The sequence below is a fragment of the Lynx rufus genome, unplaced genomic scaffold (assembly GCF_022079265.1).
Source record: "Lynx rufus isolate CCGP_SWC_20201006 ecotype Redwood Valley unplaced genomic scaffold, mLynRuf1.p SCAF_16, whole genome shotgun sequence".
In the NCBI taxonomy this organism is placed as follows: Eukaryota; Metazoa; Chordata; class Mammalia; order Carnivora; family Felidae; genus Lynx; species Lynx rufus.
Window position 1 is genome coordinate 6,001,935 of NW_025814830.1, and position 13,158 is coordinate 6,015,092.

Sequence of the window (13,158 nt, forward strand, 5' to 3'; positions counted from 1 at the left end):
TCACAAAGGGTGGGGTGCTCTAGCGTCTAGTGGGTAGGGGTCAGGGAGGTCGCTGAGGGCCCTACAAATCACGTGACAGCCTCCATGATAAGGAATCCTATTTGGCCCCAAACAGAGAGGAGGTGGTTAAACCCTGGTCTGTGCCAAGCCTGGCCCGCTCTGTCCCCTGTCGACCACCCCACCCCTGAGCCCTCTCATGTTCTCTCCTTCTGATCCCTCCCTCAGTCTCTGACTTTCTCCACTTCCCTGAGCTGAGTCTTCCTGTCTCTCTCTGTCAGTATCTCTCTCCGTCTGTATCTCTGTTTCTCTCTCAGAGGTGTGGGTGACTCCTCCCATCTTAAGAGACCCTTGTCCCTCCCCCACACTCCACCCCCCCCAAAAAAAATAGACCCTTGTCTCCTATCCAGGGGAGCAGGGATCAGAGGCAGGATTGGAAGGAGGCCCAGAATGCTCTTCCAGGAACTTAGAAGACAGAGCCCCTTGGTCCCTCAGGAGACCAGGTAGAGGTGGAGGTGGGTGGGGCCTTCTCCTTCCCTGGGCCCCTAGGATAGGGGGCTCTCAAAAAGGCAGCCCTCCGAGCCAGTCACAAACTTTATTTTTCTTTGCCCACGCAGTTTGTTATGCCTCTAGAAGGAAAACACCTGCTCCACTTAGCCACAGTCCTCACTACTCCCTGTTGCCTTACACTGGAGGCACTTCTCTCACTTATCTAACGATGGCTCTTGAGGTTGAGACCCCTGGTCCGGGGTGATAGGATGCCAGCATTTGGGACAGGATCTGGACTAGACAATGGGAAGGATCTTAACAGGTGACCATGTTGATGGCCTGGTAAACTCTTGGCCCACACCTCTCTCCCCACCAATCGTCACACTCGGTTTTTTTGTTTTGTTTTGTTTTGTTTTCTAACATTCCAACACATCTGGCTTCCTGGTGTCCAGTCTTAGATGAGGCAGCTGGAGGGGACAGATCTGTAAGTAAGGATAGACTGTGAGCTAGCCCAGGGCTGGGTTTGCCAGGCACAGCGCAAACACGGACAGTAATTAGTATTACTAGTGATAAGAGCTAACATTTATGAGGTGCTCACTATGTGTCAGACGCTGCACTCACTTGACTCCCATGCATGATCTCATTTCATAAAGGTCTAAAGCAGCGTTTCTCAAACACCTTTAAACTTGGTTTACGGTCAGAAACACACACTCTTTGTGACCTGGTATGTATTCCGGATGTATAAAGAAATTTTTCACAAAGCAACATTTTCCTTTGACTTCATGATAGTTTTAAATGATATTCTTTTTCTTTTCTTTCTTTCTTTCTTTCTTTCTTTCTTTCTTTCTTTCTTTTTTTTTTTTTTTTTAAGTCTGGTCATGAGCCACTCAAGTCACAAGTCAAGGGACTGGCTATAAAGGGGCACCAGGGGAGTATTTGGGGTGATAGAAATGTTTCGGAACTTGGGATGCCTGGGCGGCTCAGTGGGTTAAACATCCGACTCTTGGTTTGGTCATGATCTGACAGTTTGTGAGTTCGAACCCCCGGCATTGGGCTCTGCGCTGATGTGTAGAGCCCGCTTGGGATTCTCTCTCTCTTCCTCTCTCTCTGCCCCTCCTCTACTCGGTGCTCTCTTTCCTCTCTCAAAATAAATAAACTTTAAAAAATGGAAAAAATGTTCTGAATCTTGATTGCGGTGGTGCACGCACATTTACACACAGCATGCATTAGTCACAACTCACCAAACCTTACACCTAAAAGAGTGAAGTTAATTACATATAAATACAGCTCAATAAAGTTCAGTAAAAACAAGACCCACAAAAGTGATTTCACAATCCATGGTTTGCTCATGATCCACAGTTTGAAAAACACTGGAAGGGAGGAAGAAAAGGGAAACGAATGAATGAAGGAAGGGAAGGTAGGCTGAATTAGTCCCCAGTATTTATTTATTTAGTGAGTAAGCTCTACACCCAATGTGGGGCCTGAACTCATGATCTGGAGCTTAAGAGTTGCTTGCCCTTCGGACTGAGCCAGCCAGGCGCCCCCCCCAACTCCCCAATATCTCAAGTCAGGAGATTTCAAGGAGATTTCACAGGAGATGTGCATTTCCTGTTTCTCTTAGGAAATGGAGGGACCTGGCCCCCGGGGGAACCACATTTGAGAACCTGGAGAAGCCCACCTTTGCTCGGGTCTGGCATCCTTCTCAGTCAGCCCAGTGCTGGGCACTCAGAGGCCACTGGCCCTGAGTGGGGGGGACATAGAGGGAACTGAAGGTGTACAGGAGACCGAGCTCCGGAGCCCTTGGCGGAGGCGGGGGGGGGGGGGGGGGAGGAAGGATAGAGGGTCACCAAGTCCAAGAGAGGGCAAGAATGACAAAGAGAAACTGAGAAAGGGAAGTGAAAGCCAGAAGGCAGGGGTGTACCTCAGTGCAGGGGCTGCCCGGGCATGTCCCCGTCAGGTGCCTGGGGCTTCCTTCTTCCCTGGGTGCCCCCGTCAGATTTGTGGCAAGTGTGGCTAGGTGTGCATGCTCCAGAGTGTGTCCTGTCAGTGGGCCAGTTACCGGGAACCTTTTGCAGGTGTGACTTTGTGACCGTATCGGGGGTCAATTTTTGTTGATGTCTAACTCGATCTGTGTCTGTGAAAGTCCATTTCTGACAGTTTTAACGTGCCAGCTGTGAATTGGTGTGGGCGTGTTTGCGTGTGTCCCTGTAGGAGTGGGAGTGTCACCTAGATCGCGCTGTGTGTCCAGGTGTCCCTGTGACAGGTGTGTGTGTGTATGTCCCGCTGCGCCTATCAGGAAGCGTGCGTATGTCCTGAGAAGCTCTCAGCCTGTGAGTGTGTGTGTGTGTGTGTGTGTGTGTGTGTGTGTGTGTGTTGTGGGTGCCTGTTCCGTGGGGACGTCTGTGAACACAGTTTGTGGGTCTGGATGCGCTCATCAGTGCGGGTGCTTGTGCAACACACCCCCCGCCATCGTGTCGGTCTGCGTGTCCCTGTGACCCTCTCGTCCAGCCGGACTATGCGTTTGTGCCCGGCTGTGGGAGTGTGTGTGCCCCGGTGTGGGAGTCTGCACATCCACGCCCCCGCCCGGGGTGTGCGTCTGTGCGTGGCCGTGTGCCTGCGAGTCGGCGTGTCCCCGTGGCCCTGTCAGCACGTGACTTTGTGTACCCCGGAGCGCCAGTCGGTCAGCCTGCGTACACGTCTCCGGGCGCGTGTGTCTGTGGGTCTCAGTCAGTGTGTCAGTGTGTCAGCGTGGGTGTCCGGCTGTCCCGCTGTCTGGGCGGGGCCCCCGTCCGCGCGCCTCGGTCCCCCTCTCCCCGGGGCCAGGCACTGCCCCGCCCCCGGCTGCAGGGAAACCCCCGCGCGGAGGTAGGGGGCGCGGCGCGCGCCTGCAAGTCCCGACTTGTCCGCGGCGGGCGGGCGGGCGGGCGGGGCCGTGGCGTCACGCGGGGGCGGGGCGTGGGACCCGCCGGGCGGGGGCGGGGGCGGGGGCGGGGCGGGGCGGGGCGGGGCGGGGCGGCCGCCGAGCGGGCCGGGGATCCGCCGGGCGGCCTGAGACGCGGCGCGAGCCACATGCGAGCGGGCGCCCGGCGGCGGCGGCGGCAGCAAAATCGGCGGCGGCGGCCACGACGCGGACGCGCCTGCAGCCGGAGCAGGAGCAGCGGCAGCCACAGCAACAGCAGCCGCCACTGCAGTTAGAGCAGCAGTAGCAGCGGCCGCAGCAGCAGCAGCAGCAGCAGCAGCCGTCGCAGCGAGCGGCGCTCGGCGGGCGCGCCCTCTTGAAGGAAGCCGCCCGCCCCCCCATCGCCGCCCCCTCCGGCGTGTTCATGCCCCCGGGGTGAGTGTGCGCACCCCGAGTCCTCGCTGGCCGCGATGGGCCAGGCCGGGTGGGCTTCCTGGAGGAGGTGGCAGGAGTGCGCTGGGAGAGCAGTGGGGGCGCGCTGCATCCCCACAGCGTGCCTCCCTCTCTCCCCGCCCTCCACCCCACCAGCGACCCTGGGCTGGGGTCGCTGGGCGGGAGGCGCTAAGGGTCCGGGAGCGCAGGTGCCTCAGCGGTCTGGCGGGTTTGTTTACAAACAATGGGGTGCGGGCTCGGCAGCGCCCCCTGGCGGCCAGTGCGGGCCCGGGGAAGTGAGTCGACCCCGACTGCCCCGGCCCCCGCAGTCCGGGAGGGGCGGGCGGGGGGGGGGGGCCCGGCTTGTCGGGGCGGCCACACCCCAGGCGCGCGCCCGCTGGGGGCGGCGACAGGGGGCGGCACGCGGGCCGTGGAGTCTGCGGCTCCTACGGGCGGGGGCTGCGCCCCAGCAACAGCCGGTTATTGGCCCCGCGCTCGCCTGGCGGGCGGGGCGGGCGCACGTGGCGGCGGCGGGGTGGGGGGGGGTGCTGTGACAGCGGAGGGGGGAGTCTGGGCCCGCCGTGGGAGCGCGCGTGTGCGGGGTTGTAGATCTGCAGGTGTCTCGCCTGGGTGTGTGCGTGTGCCTGTCTCCGAGTTTGTGCTGGGGTCTGCTGGGAGTGGCGGTGCCAGTCCAGGGGAGTGTTGGGGCTGTGTCCCGTCGCCGTGGGCGCTGGAGTCCCCGTGTGCATTCATGTATGCGAGGCTCTGTCTGTGTGCGCCCTGCCGGAGGGGTGGGTGTTGTTTATGTGTGCTGTACCTGTGGGGGGGGGGGTCTCGGTGAGAGTTGTGTGTGTGCGCGCGCGCGCTGTGTGGGGGTGACTCCGTGGGTCTGTGTCGCCTGCGCGTGCCACGGCGGGTGGACGGAGTGTTTGTGTGCTTGCGAGAGTGAGCTGTGTTTGTGGGTCCGTCTGTGTGTGGCTTGCCCCATGTGCTGGGCTTGCGTCCACGGTGTGGACTGTCTGTGACTGTGTGTGTGTGTGCATCTCCAGGGCATGTGTCTCAGCTGAGCGTTTGTGACGGTGCGCGTGCTGAATGCGACGTCTGTGTGCTGTCCAGGCGCGTGTGTGAGTTCTCTCGGTGTCTGTGTTCTGTCCAGGTGCGTGTGTGTGCGCGCGCGCGCGCGCGCGCGCGCGCGCGCTGGGTCTGAGGGGCTTCTCTCTGTGATCGGCTGGCTCATGTGTGTCATGTGGGCTGCGTGTGTAGTGTTTATGTCGGTCACGTGAGACCAGTGTTTTCTGTGGGTGCTTTAGGTGTGCGTTGCCAGGGCTGTGTGGGATTAGAGTTAGCCGCGGTGTGTGCGTGTGTGTCCGGGGCTGACAGTTGGCGGAGGGGGGTGAGTTGATGTCTGCTCGCCTGCATCCGTGGGTCCTGGCCGTGGCCGTGGCCCGGCATGTGTGGTGACGCATCTGGGTCCGGTGACCTGTGCCTGTGGGGGCCTGACGTACATGGGTCCTGGGGGCTGAGAGTTGGTGACAAGGGGGCGTGTTTCGGTCCTGTTGGTCTGCATGTGGCCGTGGATGTGTTTCGTGTTGATGGGCGCGTAGGTCTTACCTCTTGGGTGTGCGGGGGGGAGGGGCGTGTGCGTTTGCAAAGTCTGGCAGTGCCTATTCAGTGTGTTTCCGTGTTTGCGATGGCCGCGTTGAGTGTGTGTGTCCACGGGCATATCAACAGTGGGTCAGCATGTGAGGTTCTGGCGGTGTGTGTGTGTGTGTGTGTAGGGGGATGGAGGGGATGGGTCGTGCCAGCCAGTATGCGTTGTGTGTCTACGCCTTCGGACGGTCCGAGTGTCTGTATGTCCACGTTGTGGCCACCGTGTGCGCGTCCCGCACTGGGTAGCAGTGTCGGAGACTGGAACCATCTCGGGGTTTCTGTGCAAGTGGGAGATGAGGGGGGAGGAGGTCAGGCTGGCCAGTCCTGAGTGAGTCCTTATCTGTGTGCCGTGGGCCTTTCGCACCCATCCGTGGTCTCTTCCATTTGGGTCCTGCATGAGTCCCTGTGTGTGCCCATCACTGTGTTCAGGAAGTTAGCCCCACCAGGCCATGCCCCCCCCCCCAGGGGACTCCCAGGCTGGGTGAGTTTGTGTTGTGAGGCTGTCAGCTCTCATACACACACACACACCTGACAGACCCCTCCATCTGGGTCCCGCGTGAGCCCTTGGACTTGCTGTGTCTCCATCCTGTACCTCCTTGTCCCTCATGTGTGCCCATCACCATGTGCGGGGGAGGCTGTCCCCACCGGCCAGGTGCCCTGCATCAGACCCTCGGTGGGTGTGTGTCTTGTGGGGCCATCACGCACACCTACAGTCCCCCATCTGGGGCCCTGTGTTCTGTGGGAGCCATCCTTGGGCTTCCCTGCCCCCCAAGTGTGCTGATGGCCGCGTGCAGGAGAGGGGGTGTCCCGTGTCCCCCAGGTAGTGTGTGTGTATTGTGGGGCCCTGGTGCCCTCTGCACTCCCCTGCTGACCGCACCCCTCTCCCCCTGTCCTGCAGGCCCCAGGGAGCGCCATGGCCCGAGCACGCCAGGAGGGCAGCTCCCCGGAGCCCGTAGAGGGCCTGGCCCGCGACGGCCCGCGCCCCTTTCCCCTCAGCCGCCTGGTGCCCTCGGCCGTGTCCTGCGGCCTCTGCGAGCCCGGCCTGCCCGCCGCCCCCGCCGCCCCCGCCCTGCTGCCCGCCGCCTACCTCTGCGCCCCCACCGCCCCGCCCGCCGTCACCGCCGCCCTGGGGGGCCCCCGCTGGCCTGGGGGTCCCCGCAGCCGGCCCCGAGGTCCGCGCCCCGACGGTGAGTGCCGCCCCACAACTGGCGCCCCGGGATGCTGGGAGCCGGGAAAGAGACACTGAGGGACTGGAGAAGTGGGAGCGAGTGGGGGGAGGCGGCGAGCCGGCCGGGCCACAGGGAGGGTGTGGCCAGTGTGGTCTTTGTGTTGCAAGAAGCAGGAAGAAGGAGTGGGAGGCTGGGGGTGGGGGGGGGGGAAGGGGGGAGGCCGAGTGGGAAGTCCCTCCTGGAATCTGACTGCAGTCCCCGAGTTGCAGCCCACGGCCTTTTCCGGGCCTGGGGCAGCAGCTGTTTCCCAGCACCGCCCCCCCCCCGCCCCCCTAGTCTGGGTGTCCTTAACCTCCCAGAGGACCGTGGTTGGGGAGAGTGTGGGCAGAGCGAGAGGACTGTCACTTCGGGACTTAGGGGAGGGTGGCCTTTTGCCTTCATCTGCATCTCCGGCCAGGGCCGCCCCTCTCCGCAGTCTGGGTGGAGAGAGGAGAGGGGGAGGGGCCATTGTGCGGGGAAAGTGGGGGTGGGGGAGGCGGGAGTGGGAAAGTGAGTCTTGGGAAGGGAAGGGTTAAAGGTCCCCTGCCGGATGGGCTGTTAACCCTGTGGTGCCCTGCTCGCCCCATCCCGGGGAGCACACTCGGTGGCAGGGAAGACGCTCCTGGCTTCTCTCTCCACCCCAACCCCCGCACCCTGTGCCTGAAGCCCAGGGAGGTCAGGGGAGAGAAAACTTCCCCGGCTGAGTTCCCCGGCAGCGGGGGCAAGAGGGGACCCGGTTTCAAGCCCACAGTCACAGGTGTGGAAACTGAGGCCCCGATCTCAGGCCTTAGAGATCCCTCACACCAGGACCTGGTGTGGCAAGGAGGGAGGAAGAGACTTCGGGGCTGCTCAGAAGGGGGTGAGGCAGGAAGGCATCTCCCGAATCCCAGCCCCCCCAGGCCCGAGCTCGGAGGCAGCCAGTCTGGCCTTCTGGTCTCCATGCCCCTGCCACATCCGGGGGGTGTGGCTTCACTGTGGTTGGACACGAGAGGGCAGGAGACCTGAGGCTTGTGACTGGGTGTAGTCAGTCGCCTTATCCCTATGTGACCTTGGGCCACTTCTTAGGGTGGGCCTTAGTTTCCCCGTCTGGTAAATGGAACAGGCAAAATTTGGTCCCGTTTTGGAGGAGTTAGGTCGGATAAGAGGAAGGACTTCCAGACTAACGTGGGTAGTGGGGGTGGTAGCTGGCTAGACAGGTGGCCCCCAGAGAGGCCTCCTCCGGGCCACTTCTTGCTTCCTGGTACCTGGGGAGTAGAAGCTGAGAAACCTGACTTTAGGAGGGGAAAACAGAATTGCTAGAAATGAGGCGGGGAGTAGAAAGGAAACCAGGAGGCTGGAAAAGGGAGAAGCGGGCCCTGGCTAATTGGCCCCTCGGGAACACCTCAGGGCCTAGAGGGGTGGTGGGTGCTGATCACGCCCCCCATCCCCCCCCCCCCCGGCTTTCCCCAGGTCCTCAGCCCTCACTCTCGCCGGCAGAGCAGCACCTGGAATCGCCGGTGCCCAGCGCCCCGGGGGCCCTGGCGGGCGGCCCCACCCAGGCAGCCCCGGGAGTCCGGGGGGAGGAGGAGCAGTGGGCCCGGGAGATCGGGGCCCAGCTGCGGCGGATGGCGGACGACCTCAACGCGCTGTACGAGCGGCGGGTGAGTGCTGGGGGAGGGGTAGACGGCAGGTGGGACTTCCCGCCCGGGAGGGGGCTGCGGGCCGCCCCGCCAGATGTGCGGCAGCTGCCGCCCGGCGCGGCGGGGTCGCGCCGGGGACAGGCAGGTGGGAGGGGCGGCGGGCCCGCGGACCTGCCGAAGGGCCCGCGCCGCGGCGGGCACAGCCCGGGCAGGGGCCCGGACCGCCTCGAGCGCCGCGGCGCGCCCGTGGCCCGCGGCCGCGGGGACTGAGGGCGGCGCTCGGCGGAGCGGCTCATATATCCCGGGCTATTTATAGCCGGTGAGTCAGCAGCGGCGGCGCGGCCGCGCCCGCCCCTCCCACCCGCCGGCGCGCGGCCGGCAGCGCGTCACCCAGCTTCCCGGGCGGCGGGGGGCGGGCCCTGGAGCCCCGCCCCGCGGGACGCCCCGCCCCCAAGCCCACACCTCGGCCTCTAAAACAAAATCTGTGAAGCCTGCAGCGGAGAATAGAGAATAACAAATATCAGCGCGCCCACCACCCGGCTCTGTCCAATCCGAACATTACACCCGCACGGCTTGCTTACTGAAAGAAAAACAAAACCCGGATGTTGTGAAGCCCCTTGTTCCCTTCCCTTGACCCTCTTCTCCTCCTTTCCGAAGGAAACCTCTCAAGTTGGCTTGTCCCCTGGCCCCCCCCGGGTGCTGATTCTTTCACTACATATTTATCAGGCCACAGACAGTGCTTAGGTTGGTAGGATGCTTTTTGGCTTAATGTACACGACATGGTGTGTTCCTCTCCAAACTTTCCCCCTCCCTGTATCGTGCTTTGAGATTGAGCCATGGGGGCAAAGAAGCTTTTAGCTCATACATTTTCGCTGCTGTGTAGCATTCTATCGGATCGTATAGCATCCTTGTTCATTTTCTCACTGGTGGATATTTAGGATTTTTAAAAATGTTTCAAATGTTATTGGCTTTTTTTGTTGCTTGTTTTTTTTGGCGGTGCTGGTGGTGCTGGTGGTGTTTTTGGTGTCTTCCAAACGATGCCCATCTCTGGTGCACTTGTGTGTACCCCCAGGGTAGATCCCCGGGTGCTGCGCCCCTCACCCCCCCCCCCCCCCCGGCTTTACTAGATGATTGCTAGCTTGCTCACAGAGATGTCTGTGCCAGGTGGCACCCTGTAACAGTGTGCCATTGGTAGGCTTTTTAACTAATGTCATTCTGACGTGCCCCCTTTGCTACCTCCTGGCTGCAGGAGGGAGTAATGAGGGGGCAGGGGCTGGTACAAGGCATCCCACACCCTGGCACCCACTAGGATCATTAGGATGGCTTATCTGACCTTGTCCTCAGCTGTAAGATGGCTTTCTCCTCTTTTCATGGGGCTGAGACTAGGTGGGCCCTGCTTTTAAGCACAGGGCCCGGCCATGCACTCAGGATAGGAGCGGGAGAGTGCTACAGCTTACGTTTAATTTTTACCGGTGGGGACTCTTTTCTTGTATCTAGTATCTTTTGTTCTCGCTTTGCTAGCAATTTGGAACCGAGAGGGGCCTGGAGGCCACCCCAAGCCTTCATCCTGTCACTGGGGAGGAGGGCAGGGGTTAGCTTTGCCTGGATATGTTTCCACGCAGCCTCCACACAGAATGTGAACTGTGGTTCCCAGTTCTTGTCCTTTTACAGATTGTTCTAGAATTGCTGAGACCGGGGCTCCTGGGCGGCTCAGTCAGTTGGGCGGCTGACTTTGGCTCAGGTCATGATCTCACAGCTCGTGAGTTCGAGCGCCACGTAGGGCTCTGTGCTGAGAGCTCAGAGCCCGGAGCCTGCTTCGGATTCTGTGTCTCCCTCTCTCTGCCCCTCCCCCGTTCACACTCTGTCTCTGTAACTGTCTGTCTCTCAAAAATAAATAAACATTAAAAAAGAAAAATAGAATTGCTGAGACCGTGGGCTCCCTGCTCCCTTCTCTCCCACTTGCCAACCTTTGAGGGGAGGGCGGGACAGGCTGCCATCCAGACTCCCCTGCCGCCTCCCCCACCCCCAGCCTTGGCTGACTTTGGTGACTTTCTGGAAACTGGAGACGAGGGGCACCCCTGCTCCAAGCAAGCACTGTGCTGAAAGCATTCTGTCTTGTCTGCATCCTCTCCATCCTGTTCTGCTCTAGACGAGGATGCCATCGTCCCTGGAGGTGACGACCTGAGCCCAGGTGGTCGAGGAACTGGGACTTGGGCCCAATTAACGACAAGAGTACCTAGGCTCTGAGGGTTGGTTCAGACTGTAGATCGCTCTTAGGACTGTGCCTCCCCCGCTCGCTGCCCTTGGGCCTAACCACCCAACGCCCCTGCCACTAGCCCGCTCCAACTTCCTCTTCTCCCTCTCTCCCTAGAGACAAGAGGAGCAGCAGCGACACCGCCCCTCACCCTGGAGGGTCCTGTACAATCTCATCATGGGACTCCTGCCCTTACCCAGGGCCCGCGGGGCCCCGGAGATGGAGCCCAATTAGGTGCCTGCACCCGCCCGGTGGACGTCGGGGACTTGGGGGGCAGGACCCTCCCACCTCCTGATGCCCTGGCCAGCGCGGGGGACTTTTTCTGCACCATGTAGCATACCGGACTACCAGCCCTGCCTGTCCCAGGGGCGGGCCAGGGCAGCCACTCCAGCCCCAGCCCCGGCCTGGCCTGGGTGCACTGACGGAGATGTGGACTCCTGGGTCCCTGGCGGAGAAGCCAGGGGAGAGAGGGCTGACGGACTGAGCGTCTGAAGGCGGCGGTGACGGAGAGGGTGGGGACAGAGCCGCCCGCCTCTGCCGCCCACCACCATCTCAGGAAAGGCTGCTGGTGCTGGCTGCCCGTTCCAGCTGCAGGGGTGACACTGGGGGAGTCTCCCTCCCAGTGCTCCTTCACTTTGGGCCTGGCCTCAGGCCCCTGGTGCTTCCCCCCCTCCTCCTGGGGAGGGGGCCCGTGAAGAGCAAATGAGCCAAACGTGACCACTAGCCTCCTGGAGCCAGAGAACGGGGTGGGTCTGATTGGCTGCCCCAGCCCAGCGCCCAGCCATCTTCCCTGAGCCAGCCGGCGGGTGGTGGGCATGCCTGCCTCACCTTCATCTGGGGGTGGCCAGGAGGGGCCCAGACTGTGAATCCTGTGCTCTGCCCGTGACCACCCCCCGCCCCCATCAATCCCATTGCATAGGTTTAGAGAGAGCACGTGTGACCACTGGCATTCATTGGGGGGGTGGGATATTTTGGCGGAAACCGCCCCAGCCTTAGTCCCCAGGGCGAAGCGCTGGGGGGAAGACAGGGGAGTCAGGGAGGGGGGGAAATCGCAGAAGAGGGAGGAGTCTGGGAGTGGGGAGGGATGGCCCAGCCTGTAAAATACTGTATATGCGCTGCTGTAGATACTGGAATGAATTTTCTGTACATGTTTGGTTAATTTTTTTTGTACATGATTTTTGTATGTTTCCTTTTCAATAAAATCAGATTGGAACAGTGAATGCTTTCCGCTTTCTTTCTCCCCTGCATGCTCTGGTCCAAGCCTCTGTGACCCCTATGTGGGAGGAGGTGGGAGAGGGGGTCCATGGAGCACATCGGTCTGTCTAGCTGTATCCGAAGCGAGACTAAACAGCACGGGTGCCACAGTATGTACCCAGTCTTCACGCATCCCCATCAAAAGCAAAGCCTCATGGAGGGCAGGGTTGTTTTTTTCTTTAAAGACTTTATTATTATTTAAAAAATATTTTGGGGAGAGCGCAAGTGGAGGAGGGGCAGAGAGAAGGGGAAAGAGGATCCGAAGCCGGCTCTGCGCTGACAGGCTGACAGCAGCGAGCCCCATGCTGGGCTCGAAACCACCAACTATGAGATCGTGACCTGAGCTGAAGTCAGACACTCAACAGACTGAGTCACCCAGGTGCCCCTAAAGATTTTAAACACCCAGCATGGGGCTTGAACTCACAACCCGGAGATCAGGAGTTGCAGGCTCCACCCAGAGAGCCAGCCAGGCATCCTGAAGGCAGGATTGTTTTTATCTTTTTTTGGTGCTTTCTTCTCACTTCTTCCCTGCTGGAGGAAGTATGTCCTGGAAGCTCAAAATATTTACCGAACAAATGAGTGACCTGTAACTTATTCAGAAGCACCACCATGAGGAGTCCCTGGGAAATGTGTTGGGAAGGAGGTGGACCTTGTCCCCACCCTCAAGAAGGCAGGTGACATCTGGGAGAGCACCTCAGGCTAAGATCAAAGTGAAGTTTCACCTACACGCGGCTGCCCTAGAGCCTAAGACGCGGCCTGGCATAAAAAGCCTGTAATTAATTAGCGGGGCTCCTACCGCTATCTTCCTGAAAACGGGCAACTGGCCAAATGCTTTCCCTACGCCCTCTCCTACACGACTGGCCCAGACACAGGTTGTGCTTTGGGGAGTCCTCACCCGTAAAGGGGAAATTCAGGGGAAATGGTCCTTCTCCTGAAAGACCGGGGTAAGGTAACCGGGATCCATCACTTTGGACAGGGATTTGGCAACAGCTCGTCAAGCAAAGGTTGCACGTAATCTATGCCAGCAATCGCCTTCCCGGGTGTCCTCCCTTAGGAGTGGACGCACACAAGTGTCCATGTGTTGGCCAACCATCCGACACAATATCTGACAGCAGTTGAAAGGGTCTCAAGCCGTGCAACAGAACAGACAGCACTTAGCCGGAATGAACTAGAACACTGCGAACGACAAATGATGGCGAGGAAAGCAGGTGGCAAAATGGTGGTGGGTACTTGGGTGCGTCTTCTTCTCCAGATCGTCCCTTGTGTTTAAATGCCTGTGCACAGAGCCGGAGGCCCCTGGCCGGGGGGTGGGGTGAGGGGCGGTGGTGTTCACACCCAGCTGTGTGGCAGCTGATG

General features: G+C 60.6%; 1 protein-coding gene across 4 annotated transcripts; it reads left to right on the forward strand.

The window, feature by feature from the left end:
- The first annotated feature begins 2,479 nt into the window (after positions 1-2,479).
- On the forward strand, positions 2,480-10,883 carry BBC3 (BCL2 binding component 3). 4 transcript variants are annotated; one of them, XM_047077769.1, is made up of 4 exons: positions 2,480-2,561; positions 6,366-6,654; positions 8,125-8,315; positions 10,666-10,883. In XM_047077769.1, exons 2-4 carry the CDS (start codon positions 6,381-6,383, stop codon positions 10,780-10,782), a joined length of 582 nt encoding a protein of 193 aa, XP_046933725.1. In that variant the 5' UTR covers positions 2,480-2,561; positions 6,366-6,380; the 3' UTR covers positions 10,783-10,883. The 4 variants fall into 4 exon arrangements, with proteins under 4 accessions (XP_046933725.1, XP_046933723.1, XP_046933726.1 ...); XM_047077767.1 differs by lacking the exon at positions 2,480-2,561 and adding an exon at positions 3,545-3,820; XM_047077770.1 differs by lacking the exon at positions 2,480-2,561 and adding an exon at positions 3,545-3,820 and having other exon boundaries at positions 8,152-8,315.
- The last annotated feature ends 2,275 nt before the right edge of the window (positions 10,884-13,158 follow it).

Excerpts from the sequence above, each read along its gene's own strand:
- BBC3 (XM_047077769.1), top strand. The coding sequence starts at position 6,381 with ATGGCCCGAGCACGCCAGGAGGGCAGCTCCCCGGAGCCCGTAGAGGGC. Across the intron at positions 6,655-8,124 it reads CCGAGGTCCGCGCCCCGACG|GTCCTCAGCCCTCACTCTCG; the intron begins GTGAGTGCCGCC and ends GGCTTTCCCCAG. Across the intron at positions 8,316-10,665 it reads ACGCGCTGTACGAGCGGCGG|AGACAAGAGGAGCAGCAGCG; the intron begins GTGAGTGCTGGG and ends CTCTCTCCCTAG.